The sequence below is a fragment of the Periplaneta americana genome, chromosome 6 (assembly GCF_040183065.1).
Source record: "Periplaneta americana isolate PAMFEO1 chromosome 6, P.americana_PAMFEO1_priV1, whole genome shotgun sequence".
Taxonomy (NCBI): Eukaryota; Metazoa; Arthropoda; class Insecta; order Blattodea; family Blattidae; genus Periplaneta; species Periplaneta americana.
The window spans coordinates 138,138,193-138,154,820 of NC_091122.1; the positions used below are offsets into that span (position 1 = coordinate 138,138,193).

The following is a 16,628-nucleotide window of genomic DNA, read 5'->3' on the forward strand; positions in this document are numbered from 1 at the left end:
ATGAAAATGCTTAAAAAATTTTCATTAGTTTCTATCTTACAACAAATTCTTTCTTCCCGCCCCCTTCTGAGGGCCGAGAGACTTAACTCCTATAATAAATTTTTTGTGTGTGTGCTCTCTCTCTCTCCGTCCCCCCTCTCCCTTCCCCTCTCTCTCCCTCTCGCCCTCTCCCTCTCTCCCCCTCTCCCCTCTCTCCTTCTGCCCATCCCTCCCCCTCTCTCTTACCTCTCCCTCTCTCCCCCTTCCCCACTCTCCCTCTCCCCCTCTCTCTATCCCCCTCCCCCTCTCTTCCTCTTCATCTCTCTCCGTCTCCCCCTCTCTCCCCTCCCCCTCTCTCTCCCTCTCCCCTCTCTATCCCTATCTCTCCTCCACCTCCCCCTCTCTCCTCCCCTCCCCCTCTCCCTCTCCCCCCTCCCTCTCTACCTCTCTCAAGGTTGGTGGTTATGACTTAGCTAGTACCAAGGGAACTATAATGAAAAATATTTATTATACGTTTTATTTGATTAACACTAGCAATGGGAGTGAATGTTTGCTTCAGATTCTACAAATATTAAAAGAAGCTGGACGAGTAACACAGGAAACTGTGGACAATGTGAAGAAGTATCTTGCAGCTAGTCAGATTCGTCCTGATGGCTCATTTATCGTAACACCACCTCCTTCAGGTAAATGTATGACTAAAGAGAGATATACATACAGATTGTTTCAGAAGAAATGTAAAATGCTTAAGGATGATATAGTTGGGTTAACCGCATCAATCACATACTGATGTCCGAAACATAATGGTTGGGAAGTTATTAATGGGCGACATTGTAGACATATTCCTATGTTTTAGAATATTGTGATATGATCATAATTAAGTTCAAATTCTGTAAGAAAATAAAATAATTACATAAACAAATTACGAAGGTTGACCTTATGTGTTGTTCCATGAATTGTAAATTCATATTGGATACTGGTACTGGTTCTTTTTCCGACCATAATGGAACACTTTGTAGCTTGCTAGTTTCACGTAACATCTGATAAACACGGGAAAACACACAGCTATAATCTTCTTGCTGTAAGAAAAATCCAAATGTAAACAATAGCACGTGACTGAAGTGAGGCTTCATTGGCCACTGTTTGGCGCCATAGATTCTCAGTATGTGTTCCCATCTACTATTGTACATTCTGTTTCATGTTAAACATTTCTCGTTACTCATCATGTAGGCCTAACCTCATTACTATGCATTCGTTTGCTTAGAAAACATTTACTTTATAATTACTGTAATTCAGTTATTTTAAACTTAGGTATAAAGTCAGTCGCTGCCGGACAAAGGAGTTATTCCTTCCAAATCGGAGTCATCAGAACTATCATCGACAGGATTTATGACGAGACTGTCCACAACAGCGTCAGTTATCCCTTCCAGCTGGGACGTGCAGTCTGATTGACTTGCTCTGAATAGATAATGTTGGATTCAACTCACTTAACTTATCATAGGATTCATTTACACTTCATTACCACGTGCTTACGTGAACAACTAGGAGCTCAAGTGATGCCAGCTTGTTACAAGAACAGACTACCTCGGTATTACTGTTGGTATTCATCCGCGTTCATAGTACATAACAAAATATAAAAGTAGCTTTTCTTTTACATAGCGTTTTACATATGAGTGAAGTTATATGTTTCATCATATTTAGCAACTAGAATTCAATTTTTTATTTTCAAATAATACAAGATTATGGTTTCCCAATACAAACTATATTTTCCTGCGTCATGTGAGTGTTTCGACTGGGAGCCAATCACGGGTATGACAGCAACGTGCTTATGTTTACATTAGGATTTTTCTTACAGCGAAAACAGTATAGGTGGAACCTTTCGATTGGGAAAATGTTATCTGTAGTCAACAGCAGCCAATGCATTGCCATCACAAAATCCATAAACAAAAAATATATCTGCATATTCACTATGCGAATAGATAAATTAAATGTCAAGTGAATGTGTATTCAGCTGTGTGTGTTGCGCAGATGTTGCTGTGTTCAAAAGATCTGGCGTAACATGTCAAGTATAGTACACAGAACCACAAGACATTCCAGTATTTCTCTCCTTAATTTCTCCCCAATCATTAGACTTCCGACATAGTTATGTCAGGTTAAATCGATGTAGGTTAACTCAAACTGATGGAGTTTTGGAATACTTTCCCTAATCCATTGTGAGGTATCTCTGTATTACAGACATTCCAGCGTATCTTTCTACCTATTCTGTATTAAAAACATGTTATGGCCTTATAACTTATAATTTAGGCTTTTCCAGACCAAGATTCCTTTTCTCAGACTGGTATTTTTTATTTTTCATATCATCCTGAAAATTCTAAAATGTTCATGCAAAGACACTGTATTTATAGCTTTTGGTCTTTTCATTATGATGAGTGTATATATAAATATATGATACTTTGTTGGTCCACACCTGTGGAGTAATGGTCAGCACGTCTGGCTGCGAAACCAGGTGGCCCGGGTTCGAAGCCCGGTCGGTGCAAGTTACCTGGTTGAGGTTTTTTCCGGGGTTTTCCCTCAACCCAATACGAGCAAATGCTGGTTAACTTTCGGTGCTGGACCCCAGACTCATTTCACCGGCATTATCACCTTCATTTCATTCAAATGCTAAATAACCTAGATGTTGATACAGCGTCGTAAAATAACCCAATAAAAAAAATGATACTTTGTTAAGGAGACAACCCCCTTCCATTTTGTTATAATAAAGTACCATATAATATTTGAGTTGTATTCATAATACTGATTTTTCAGTCAATCTTAAAGAAAAAATAATTATTAATTGTAATTGGTACCAAATAAAACCGTATAAGTTTTTTCAAAATGTTTAGTTCAAACCAGTAATTATGTAATAAATATGCCTCAAATTGTAAACTTTTTCAGGCAAATTAATATGAAATGAGCCGATTAAGAGACAAAGTGAGAAGTGGGATACGTGCTGCATGTTGTTTTTATACATATTATTCAATTACATAATAGATGTTTGTGATTGTAAGTCATCAGGCAGCTCTCTTGTAAACACTAACAGAATTTGCATAATGGCAGTTTAATATAGTAGACGTGTTGAATTATCATTACATGACTATTGTCTGGGAACACTGGTTTATGAATTCACTATTTTATGAACATAAGCATTCATGTTATCCACCCAAAGACTCAAGAGAAATGAAGACCTGGTTTATTGTAACACTCATTTGTAAGAGGTGAAGTTGGTCAGTCATTGGATTTCCAATGATGGTGGTGGTGGGGGTGGGGGCGGCGGCAGAAGCAGCTTGAATATATACAGAATGTTCCAGGAGGAATAGTAAATATTTTGTGTGGTGGTATTATGTGGATTATTCCTAGTAAAAAAAGTTAATATAAACATGGGTTCAATTTTCAATGAGTTTGGAGATAATAGCTGTTTCAGTGTTACACATAAGAACACTTACAAAAGTGTAAAAGTGAGATAAATGATTTAGTGATTACATTTATTAATTGATGAATGCCATGCAAAAGATATGAAGGAGAGAGAAATTACTTGATTGCATTTATTGATTAATTATTTAAATGGTATCATATATGAACCATATTTTATACATTTGGAGGTAAAGTCATCATGCTGGAATTCAAATTAATCGAAACACAGTTCTCGATACACTAATGTTTGCCAACGATCAGGTTATTATCGCTAAAACAGAGGATGCTTTACAAAGAGCCATTTATAATTTGCAAATAACCGCCTCAGATTTCAATATGGAAATCTCAAAAGAGAAAACAAAAGTCATGGCATTTTCGGGAGAGAATCCAATTCCAAGTAAGATCATGATAAATAATACTTTAATTGAACGTGTTAATTCATTTAACTATTTAGGTTATAACCTCTCTTACATCACTGATGAAGATATGTCGAACAAAATATCTCGATTTATAAAAATCACTGGCGTAATTAACGTCTTCAAATCATCCCATGTTCAGATACATACAAGGCTAAAGGTATATAAAACACTAGCTCGACCAGTCCTAACTTACGTCAGCGAGGCATGGACAATCAGAAAAGCTGATGAGCAAAGGCTGACGGCTGAAATGAGGTTCGTGAGACGAACAGCTGGATGCTCTTTGCTGGAACACCATAAAAATGTGGACATATTGCAGGAACTAAAAATGGATCCTATAGTTAATTTTGTTCAACAATATCGCCTCCAGTGGAAAAAACATGTCGAAAGGATGGATCGCACTAGATGGCCTAAACAGATTCTTACTTATGTACCAAGAGGAAAGAGGAAATTGGGAAGACCACGAAAGCGCTGGCATGAGACCGTAACAGATCCTGTAGGGTCTAATACGTGACGGAAATGATGATGATGATGATGATGATGATTTAAATGGTATCAGTAATTTGCAACAGTTGGAGAGAGCAACCACCAACTTCTGTGCACTTTTCATCTCTCTTGGCAATAGTATGTTTAGCTCCTTTGAAGTCGTCTTGGCATTCATTTATAAGGGCAGCACTATTCATAATATGAACAACAAGTTTGTGTCTTGTATTTATTTTATCTGTGTAGACTTCACTATTCATTCATCTCTACAGACCATAATCTGAAAGACAGATCTGGAGACTTTAGTGGCCAATGAATGACCACCATGACCGATCCATCATTTGGGGAATATTATTTAGATGATGCGTCACCTGATTGCTATATTGTGCATATCATACCTTTTTAGTCAGTCAATAAATGCTATTAATGAGTCACTTTTCTCTTTTAAAGGCTTCTCTCTTTTCTTTATGACTTGTCATAAACAACTTTTCATTGTTACAATTTTGCGGTTTAAATGCAGCCTCATCTTTCATACTTTTTATATTTTACTTAAATGGCAGATGGTCAATCATCATGTCATAAAATACATAGAAAGAGGTACATTTGCTTACCTGCATGCAGTTAAATATAATATAATTATTCAGTATATCATATATTGTTGTTTTGTTTTTTGAAAGTGTTATGATTTGAAAATTTATTTTAATCTACTTGTTTTCAATTTGTTTTTTATTTAATTATCTTTTAATTTTCAACCCTTTGCAGGAGGTGCAGATCAAAACAGAATGACTTTATCATATGCTGCCAGAGCAGATCATGCACAAAATCCAGTAGCTGCAAAATTATTCAAGTTAATGGAGGAAAAACAGACAAACTTATGTGTAGCAGCTGATGTTACGAATGCCTCCAAGTTAATCGCACTGGCCCATAGTGTAGGCCCGTATATTTGCATTTTTAAGACTCATATTGATATTGTGGAGGATTTTTCCCCACAAGTGATTCAAGAATTACTTGATGCAGCGCAACAACATAACTTTCTTTTGCTGGAAGATAGGTATTTATTGTACTGCTTTGCTGCAATGTTTTTAATGTTTTTTATATATCATCTCAACCTGAATATTACAAATAATAAATCATCATTTAATTAGTGAGATTTCACTTACAGAAACTAATTTGAAAAATACATTTGCAAACGAGGATAAATTATTGTGAAATGAATTTGCTCTTGTTGTACTGCCCGTGCCTCACTTCCTGAGCTGTTTCTTTGTGGGGCGAGATGCAGAGGGGGAGAGTAGGAGGTGCTGGGTACCGCATGTGCTTACTACCCTACGTTCAACACATTGGCCTTTACAGGATTCCTTTCGTCAGCTATGGAGCAAGATCAGCCATGGACAAGCGAATGTATAGGCTATCCCCTCACAAACAAATTATGTCCTTATCAATTCCTGTAAGTAAACACTAATACCAGTGGTAGACTACAGTCTCTACTTGAGATTATCGACCTAATCGCGATTACGGTTGTCATGTGTACACATCCGTAAACTCTTTCTTCAATGGCAGTGTTTCTCAAACATTTTCCACCACGAAACCCCTTTTAATCTAAAGTGTAACTGCGGAATCCTTGTAATATTTTATTAGTGTTTAATAATTAACAGACAAGTGAAAACTAGTATCTCAATAATTCTGTTCAGTGGGACGAATGTATTTGCTTTTTAAGCCTGCAATCTGGTTTTATGGCGGAAAGTTGTAGTCTCATTTCTACTATATTTCTGCATTTTGTGTTTTCGATATTTTGTTTCAGTGAACACATACGCAGAGAATCCAGTGATGAAAGTGATAAGTATTATGGGTATTTTCCGTTTTAGATGTTCATTAAACATATTATTATTACGCATATTATTAGAATATTATTCTTACGCATATTCTTGGATTATTATTATTATTATTATTATTATTATTATTATTATTTCGCTATTATTATTTCGCTATCATCAATCCCATTGATGTAAAATAACGTAGTAGCTAATACAATGTTAAATAACCAAGTAAAAAAAAGTATAAAATAACATTTAAAATCATATAGGGCTCACGGAACCCCAGAACATACTTTGAGAAATGCTACTCTATGGTAATTCAGCAGTTGTCCAGACTGAACGAAGAGTGGCCTAGTGTGTACATACATTTTAGGAAATTGCCATCAGAGATAATAGCGATAGTGGTAACCACGATCAGAGTATCCAGTATTATAACCAGTAAAGATCCCTGCGATGGCATAGGATAATGTTTTCAGAACATGTAATATGCTGCCGTGCTGCCACGCTGCAGGTCCCGTGATGGTCCGAGCAGACCTAAGAGGTGTGGTTATAAGCACTAGGGAACTCTTTGTTCAGGACGTGAGACACGGGCAGTAGTAACATTAGCACTTGTTACATTTTTATAACCATGAAATGTTGCATAATTTAATTTAGTTGCATTTTCTTTCTCTCTTCTAGAAAGTTTGCTGACATTGGTCATGCTGTAAGTCTACAATATTCGAAAGGAACCCACAAAATCTCTTCCTGGGCTGACCTTGTAACAGTTCATCCAGTACCAGGCGAGAATGTGTTAACAGGTCTTAAATCTGTTGTTGGAGACCTCAAACGCGGGTGTTTTCTCGTAGTTGAAATGAGCTCTGCAGGAAATCTTAATACACCAAACTACATTTCCTGTGAGTTACATTCTTATTGTGTAATGAATAACCATATAAGCATATTTTGAATTCAAGAAGTATTATTTATTTGTATTTTATTTTAGTTTCAACCAGAGATACAGTACCACATGTCATTGGTAGAACAGTATCTCTCTGAAGCCACAATCCGCTTGACAGGGAATGTGTACTGATAATGTTCAGATTGGGAGCCAATGGGGTAATTACTGCTTGCATGAATAGAAGTCGGACATAACTTTGTACACACTCAGGATATTAATTCGTCCAGAGATAGCGTTCACTAAAATCCTGAGGAGAATCTACGGACCTGTATGCGTGCAAGGGGAATGGAGAATTAGATATAATAACGAACTATACTCCTTGTATGGAGAACTACCCTTGTCGCATGTTATTCGGATTAAGAGACTCAAATGGACAGGTCATCTAATTAGGATGGAAGAACATCGAGTCCTGAAGGCCGGTGGGAAGACCATGTAACAGATGGGAAGATGGTGTATATCAGGATGCACTACAAATCCTCAAAATCCGGAATTGGGGAGTCACAGCACAGGATCGACAAGTTTGGTGGAGTGCACCTGGGGAGGCCGTGACCCGAAAACGGGCCGACGCACCATAGAAGAAGAAGAAGAAGAAGAAGAAGATAGTGTTCACTAGAGTGAGGAGTCTTAAGCCAAATAGCATACAAGACCAATCAGAATTTTAAAACGGACTATATATGAAATTGTCAGAGAAATCTGTATTATTGTGATTATTTACATCATCTATAATTCTGTTCATTTACCAAGAAGTACTACCATGGATTAACCAGCAATTATGTGAAAGTAGCAATTTTGGATGAAAAATACAAAGAACTTAACTGTTTTAATAGAATTTTTCATGCAATATTATTTTCTCGACTGATGTATTTAAAAGTAAGGACTTTCTGTAAGCAAAGTTCTTCAGCCACTATAAATCTTACATTCTTCTCCATATTCACCATCTTCGAAGATATCAACTTCCTTGCTACTAGAAGAAAAATTTAAAACTAAGGCATAAATTGATTTACTTACACGATTGTGTAAATACTTGAATGACATTAGTTGTTTAAGTTGTTGTATCAATGCAGCACGTATATCTTCATTCTGGTTAAAAAAAATAGAATGGGTGGCATAATGTCTTTGTAACATATAACCACTAGTTAGGTAATAAAATTCGTTCTGTTTCGTCCCTAAGTAGCTAGAACAAGTGCCAGAGAAAAGAATTTAGCATAAATAAGTAGTACAAGGAAGACTATAAGTGAAACAAAACAAAATAAATAAAAAAAAAAGCAAGAGAGAAAGACGAGATGGTTTATTTCCACAACTAATGTAAAACACATCTCATTAATTTAAATTAAATCAAGTTAATGTCCAATTTCATGATTTAACTAAATCCTGGAGTATTGCATCACTTCATACAAACCATTTCTATCATGGACGGTTTTAGTCTAATGGAGAGAGACCTGCTTCCCATGCTGTTGGTCGACTGTGTGTCAAAGATGCCAGGGATGTTTAATGCCGGTGGCATGTGGACAAGGTATTAGGTCCACATGTCTCTTTTTTTTTTTTTTTTTTTTTTTTTTTTTTGCATTAATTTGTTTATCATCGTATTATTTCGGGAATAAAATTGATCTCCCAAGCAGTATTATATATTATATATATTACAGTTGGTCTTTATTCTCCAAGTCGAGCCAAGTATTAACATACAGGTTTTGGGTATAAGTTGTTCCACTTAAAAAAAATTGAATGCCGACAAATAAAAATTAGCGACATTATTTAAAACAAATTGAAATCCTCACCTGACTGGGAATTGAACTCAGGCCCCTGGCGTTGCAAGCCAGCATATTACTAATGGCTCCTCTGTGGTGAATGGTACAGAGATGGCACGAAGAGAGGCTTACAGTTGCTTGACTTGAACTCAAAGGAGACAGCACTCATACAAATGTACTGGTATGTATCGTTCTTAAAATGTATGGTCAACAATGAGTCTGTTATGTAATCACACAAAATTCATTGTGTACTGGTCAATTTGGTGTGATTGAAATGCATTTATGAGTCCATATAATTATGATGCCAGTAATTATCACTATTAATTGGTCTAGCATTGAGGAGAAAAGATTCAGTGAAGATAACTAGAAGCTGTCAAAACGAAAGGATATTAAAGGGAAATGCTTTTTTCTTATGTTTTAGTAAGCAATAGCTGTTTGTCTTCCTTAAGATGAGATCAGTAATATTTGTATTTTTTTTTCTAGCTTCTATGGAAATGTGTGACAAGCACTTAGACTTTGTGGCAGGTGTTGTTTGTCAAACTCCTGCTGCTGTGCGATATCCTGGACTGGTACAGTTAACACCTGGAGTAAGGTTGGAGTGCAAAAATGATGGGGATTTAGGACAGCAGTACAATTCTCCAGATGATGTAATATTGTCTCGAGGAGCAGATGTTGCTGTTGTTGGTAGAGGCATTACTCTAGCCACAGATCCCATACAGGTTGCTAAAGAGTATCGTGCTAAACTCTGGACTGCTTATCAAAAGAGAATTGGTTCACTGAAGTGAAGGAATCGAATGAAACGAGAATAGTATTGCCAACTTCTGTTGATTGATTCCATTGAATATACAGATCTAGATAGTAAAGTTTAGCTAAACAGTTGTGGTGTCACTGTAATAATGGCATCAGTGCAGAGTCTGGACCTAAAGCACTCTACGTTTCTGGTTCAAAGGAATTCGAAAATTTCAACATTATAGTTGGTAACAACAGTTGTTGGATTTTTGTTTAGTGTCAGACTACACCAGTTTTTTGTATGCTTTTAGTGAATAGTGAGTATTTTAGCTATTTGTTTTAAGATAAACTGACTTAGATTAATTTATTTGGAGTTTACAGCCAATCAACTTCTGTTTATCCCTTGCATTCCAGCATTCGAGAGTTGAATTTTTTAACTCATGCGACTGACATTGAATCATTCTTTAAACAAAAAAGTTGCCAGATTTTAGTGTGCTATAGTAAAGTATCGACCACCTAAAGTAATTTATAATTACTGCACCAGGTTATGTGTGTGCACGTGTGTTTTTAGAACAAATGTGTTTAATGAATAGTGAGGTAGGATTTTTAGTATTTTTTGGGAGTAAACTTATTCACTGAAACCAATTTATTCGATATCTAGATCCACTGACATTCCTGAATTCGAGAGTTGAATTGTAAAACTCGTGCAGTCATTCCATTCTTATTTGTTTTGATGTAAACAAGAAAGAACTTGCCAGCTTTATTGGTCTGGTTACATGTTCTTATTTTATTTTGATGTCTTTCGTGTTTAATTTATAGTTTATGACAGTTAAAGTTTCAAACTGTGTAGAACCATTAATTTTTTTTTTCTTGTTAAATTCGTTCATGAAATATTATCAACATTTTTAATACTTTATTGCACTGTTTGACTCATTTAAATATTTATGAAACTACAGGGTCTATACAAAGAAGTTACTAAATTGTTGGTTTATTTCTACAGAAAAGAATATTTGAAACTCTTCTAGTAGCTTTTCACCAGCCTTCATGTGTATTCAAGTATATTTTTGAGTTCGTCACTTACTGTTGATATTTTACTATGTTATTTTCCTTAGATGTTAATGGAACTACATCTTCTGTGCAGACATTGATAAAGTAAATCTAAATCCATCATAGTTACAGAAATGTTGCAGTTACATTTACAGGCTTATGTAAGGGGTAAGGCGAACATTATAATAAAAGAATTTCAAGAAGTTGCCTTTGAGAAGATTTTATATTGAAAATACAGCTTAATTTAAGTCATTTGTAAAATTAATAATGAGAGACTCTGAAACATACTCTATTGTCTTTTCATTTGTACCATAGTTGAGTTACGGTTTCTTCTTTAATTATTTACTATAATTGTAGAATATTACTGTCATTTCGTCATTTATCTGTGCTTAGCATGAAACCTTCCGTATTGTGATTGTGAGAAGAGAAACGCTTTATTTTCAGCTAATATGGTGATTCATGTTCAAGCATTTCGATAATCGTCTTCATTCCATTAGAAAGAGAGAACAGTCTTAACTTCACTCGTGATACAGATATGATTTTAAAGCGAGATTAAACTTTGAAAAACTGATAATTGTAATTTTTTGGATCATACTATGTATTCCAAGTAGGCCTGTTATTGATTCACATTTGTATGAGTGTTGGTTTATGAGTATTTCGGCTATAATGACACTAAAAAAGATCCTGAATGCATGTGTGTTTTTAAAGTTGAGCAGTTTTATATATTTGTTATCTTATTGATTCTATTTAAAAACATTCCAGCAGTTTTATACATTTGTTATATTATCGATTCTATTTAAAAACATTCCATGAATGTAGGTTTATGAGTAATAATATTAAGTTAGAATTCAGAGCACAATGAAACGTGTAATTATTGCATGTTTAAAGTTCACTAGTTTCACACATAAGTAGCTGTAAATATAAGCGAATGCGCACATACAGACAGATAAATAAACCCTCTTTCCCGAAGTTGGTAAAGAAATGAACTTGAGTAGTCTGAGGAATTGAGTGTTGGAAGTAATATATGGGATACATTTTTCACTGTTCATATTTATATTGGGAAAATGCATAAATCTTTGTACCTTATCATTATGCCTTTGAAGTACTTTAGCCAGTCTTGTATCTTTTCTGCCAGTAAAGCCTGTGTCTGACTTAAATGTATTATATCATGCCATGTTGCTGTGAAATTATTGCTTTGTTTATAAATACCCGTGAGAATAACACAAACCTAAAGTTACATTGTGAATGAGTCACCGTAACGAATAATGAACTACATACTGTAATTAAAAAAGGAAGGTGCCTTAAAAGATAGAAAAACATAACACAAAAGCAAAAGTTTGAAGAAAATTGGGTTATACTTTGTTTTCTTACACTATAATTCTGCAGTGCTTGGGAAAAGTGACATAAGTCAGTTTTCACAAACCTCTTTTCATAATTTATTGACAACTTAAGGCTGGTTCACAATAAACCGGGAACGAGAACCAGAATGAAAACGAGAAGCAGAGGACGTGAATATGACAATTTTTTATTCACAATAAACCGAGAACGTAGACGACTATGCATCGATATACATGTCAATAACGATATGTAAAGTCGATATTACGCATTCTGATGTTATTTGTGTATAATTGGCCAATGGCATTCTCTCATGAGTACAAGGCAGCCAACATAAACATAGGTTAACCAACTTCGAAATTTCAACTGAAACATTTCATTAGGTACGGTACTATAAATATGCCCATGCATCTTTATTATCACAACCTATTTTAAGTCTACCATAACGTAAAATAATTAGAGAAGAAACATTTGTAATAGAACAAAAATGAACACAACAGTAGTTATTGAATTGAACCATGAATATGTAGTGTGTAATACAACCAATACAGTAATAAAATATTATTCACTTACGATCAGTGTTCAAATATGCAGCTATTGAAAGCCACGTATTCTCCTTCATTTTCCCATCTTTACACAAGGCGCGCCGTTTATTGTAAACGTGAGGATTTTCCTCAACACTCAATATTAGAATCTCATCAAATAAAACTTGCTTCATGATGCACAGCACAGAACAAAATAATGCATAGGTTATGTCACGATCTTCTTTCTACAAAATATACGACGACAAAATAGCTTTTAGATGGCAATAGAATGAATCTAGTGGGCTGTGATCGGAAACGTGAATGCCAAAGTTGAAACTTGGCCAACTCTCTGTTCCCGATCCCAGGCTCCGGCAAGCTTTTCGTTAATTGTGAATGCTCACATTTAAATATACACATTTTAACAATTTTACCGTTTTCGTTTCTGGTTTATTGTGAACCAGCCTTTACACTGACTTATGTCGATTTGATTTTTTTCTGTATGAATTATTGTAATGGGAGAAATACTTATGTATTTTTTTCCAAGCGAGCAGATGTTCCGTAAGTTATCAATAAATTATCAAAAAAGGTTTGTGGAAACTGACTTATGTCACTTTTCCCAAGCACTGCAGAATTAAGAAAGCCAATATTCAAACATACAACGCATGTAGGAGGTTAATGGAGTTGTTTTGAGAGAAATGTTCCTCTGGGAATGTGTGTGACCCACCTGCCCACCCTAAATGCCACAGTTTCTTTTATAGTAGAATTGTAAGCAAACTGAAGAGCATCTATTAAAAGTGTTCTGATTGACTGAGTGAGATACATGTTACATTCTATTAGAGTGTCTCTAGCAGAAGTCGAAGTAATGTTGTCAGTGTTTGAAAAGTTGTATCATTGTTGACGGGGGGAAATCTCGCCTCCTATGACTGAACTATCTTCTCATCTAACCCACACTAACATTGTAACCTTGTCACAATCCTTGCCTACTGCCCTTTAGGTTCAGGGAAAATACTCGTCTTTATATACTATATACTGATGGAAGAAAAATGTCTGTGATATATATTGCTAGTACTGCAGTGCTCACTTTTCATTGGATATGCTAACAGATGACTCTTTTGCGCATTGCAGCTTTCATGGCCATATGGTGTAAGAAAACAAAGAATAATGGGAAACTGAATTGAGAATAAATAAATGCACCTTTATGATTCAGAACAGGAAAAGGTTTTCTTTTTCTTTGAGAGATCCTATGAGTGTGGTTTGACACACAACTGCCTCTCTTGTCTTCTGACAAAGGGCAGAATCTTTGGCCCTTTTATAGTACTGCTTCCTAGACAGACAGCTATTGAAGATGGCTGGCAGTAGAAGGAGTGTGTTAACAGTTGTAGAATTGGGTACAAATTGGGTTACGGTAACTTCATTGGTACTACACCAGTATTTGCCCATGTTAATATTACGAACATTTGTGCGTTTTTGAGAGCCTCCCCTAATTTTGAAACCACGAGCCGTGCTTGAGTCTGATAGTTAATTTCTTCCATTTAGTCATCATCATAATTATGCTCAAACAGCATAAACTAACAAAAAACTTGGAAACAGGATCAACACAACTCGCGAGAACAAAGCAACCACTCTGTGAAAGCAATGCAAAACAAGACCATAAAGAATAATACCACCATGTGGCGCTGCATTACTATCGATTGAGAAGTATTATTGAATATGCCAATACTAATTATTGAAAGTAAAGTCGATATTTCGGGCTTCATTACCACAAAATCCACTTGAAAATTATTCCTTAAAAGCGAGAATTAATTACATTATTCTTATAGTAATTTGGCTGTGACTTGACAGTTTATTCTTAAAAAACGGGAAAGTAAAAATATGGTTTTACTGTAACTATATGGACAGTTTATTCTTTAAAAACGGGAAAGTTAAAATGGGGTTTTACTTTACCTATATGATATATACAACTAGATTAAATATTGCTTGACACTCCAATGTGAATGTTCATAATGACACTTAAGGAGCATATATTTATTAATTTCAAGTAAACAGAACGTGTTGTGTCCCATATTAAACTGATGTCCACAATATGCACAGAAAATAAAATGCTATAAACAAATTGTTATAAAATTTGAAATGAGGGTGCACATTACCAAGAAAAATGTAAACTGGAATGTTGCATATAAATTTATAAAATAATAATAATAATAATAATAATAATAATAATAATAATACTTTATTGCCAGAACAAAGATACATATTGATTTTTTTTAATATAAGAACTCGCTAGCACCCCCAGAAAGAGTAAGTTACATACACGTGCTTAGGGTGCATTCCACATAAGTTAATGTTAAGACATTTTATTGAATAACAGAGTAAAAAGTAATAAAAGAAAAAAGAAGAAAAAACACATATCACAATAATTGAACTTTAAATTTTCTCTGTTAACGCAATTTTTTAATAGATTTTTTGAAATAAGGAGCATTAGCAAATTGTATGTTTGGTAATTTATCTATTATCATGTTATAAAGCCTTCTACCAAAGTTGCTACTGTGATTATATGCTACAGTTGTAGTACATTTAGGAACTGTCAAGCATATGTTGTCTGATCTTTTGGTTTTATATTTATGTGAATATAAATTAAATATGTTTCGATTTTTATATACTAAATTCAGTAATACATTGTTATAAATTTGATGGAAGTCACATACTTTGAATTCTGAATACAGCAGCTCTGAAGGATAATCAAGAGGTTTATTAAGGCATATTTTTATTATTCTTTTCTGTAGCAGAATTATTGGCATGAGGGAGGTACTATAAGCACTACTCCATCCTTTAATGCCGTATTGTAATATAGCTTGAACTAATGCGAGATAAATCAATCATAAAGTATGGACAGTCAAGTAATTTAATGAATAGTAGTTTGTTGTGAGGATGATTTATATGCCTAAATAAATATAACAGTATAATTTCATGACCAATTTGGTACAGTAGACTACAGTAATTTTCTATATCAAGTCATTGATGCAGTCATTTTGTTAATGCTAAAGATAAAGCACGTTTTCAATACTTTTATACATTTACTATACTTTATATATGGTTTATAATTCATAATGTTTGAAAGATAATATATGTAAAGTACTAACCAGTGAAGTAAGTATTACCATGAACTTATATGTACTCTGTTATTAAAAAATTTTGTCTTACACATGGAAAGAATAATGTAATCTAACAAACTTGTAAATGCTCAAATAGATATTCTCATATTTTATATCTACCACATACTCAATATTACTTTCTTTTAAGAATTAATCTAAGTGTGTTTGATTTTGAAATATTATAAATAAGAAAAGACGTTTCGACATTTTAATTCAGTGGAAAATTACATTGATTTACACTACTTTCCCCAATCACAAATGGTAACTAGGTTGTTCAGTTATTAGAGCAACTGGCTCTGGACTTAAAGTCCCGGGTTCAATCATGGGTGGTGGTGGTGGTGACGGCAGCATTTTCTTCATTGCCACACTTTCAGAATGGTCTCAGGAGTAAAAAGATGGTCAGAGCATGGTGCTAACCAAATCACCTTGTTTAATGTTGAGATTATGAAACAATGGAGCTCTATGCTCCCTCCACTCTTTCATGGTGTGTAATGGGCACACGTCTTTCTTTTCAATTTCCAACACTGAAGATAAATTCTCATAATATGTAAACTGAATGTTCCTTCTGCATGTTTCAGAATATTAGACAAGAAACGTATAGCAAACCATGTAACTTGTAATGGAGAATATTATCATTATTAATTTAGTTTATATCGTGATTATTTTATAAACATTTTTTTTATTTAATTTTGTAAAATTACATGAGAATCAAATTCTGTAAACATATAGATTACGCAAGTGCCATTATTTGCCAATTTTGCTCACTTATTCTATAATTGGTAGTTGTATAAAAACAAGTGATCTTGTAGAATATGAAACGAATAAAAATGTGTGTATAGTTACTGAGGGAGAAAAATCTCTACTCCCATTTACATGATAAGGCTTTAGTGAGTTCATAAAAACTTGCCAGAATTGGATAGTTGTGCACCTGAAGTTAATTTCATTTGAAATTGTTAAAATATACAACTCAAGTGAAAAAATACAGTGAGAATATATATTTCTTTAAGGACCTTATCATTGATAATA

General features: G+C 34.5%; 1 protein-coding gene across 2 annotated transcripts in view; it reads left to right on the forward strand.

Annotated features, from left to right (window-relative positions):
- r-l (rudimentary-like) overlaps positions 1-16,420 on the forward strand; it is a 30,721-nt gene extending 14,301 nt beyond the window's left edge. The window contains exons 4-7 of one of the 2 annotated variants that reach the window (XM_069829051.1): positions 539-662; positions 5,088-5,376; positions 6,815-7,029; positions 7,116-7,670. In XM_069829051.1, the coding sequence (XP_069685152.1) occupies positions 539-662; positions 5,088-5,376; positions 6,815-7,029; positions 7,116-7,168 (681 nt within the window). In that variant the 3' untranslated portion in view covers positions 7,169-7,670. Of the gene's footprint in view, positions 1-538; positions 663-5,087; positions 5,377-6,814; positions 7,030-7,115; positions 7,671-9,298 lie in introns of those variants that run through there. The other variant, XM_069829050.1, reaches the window with a different exon arrangement.
- Positions 16,421-16,628: the final 208 nt, after the last annotated feature.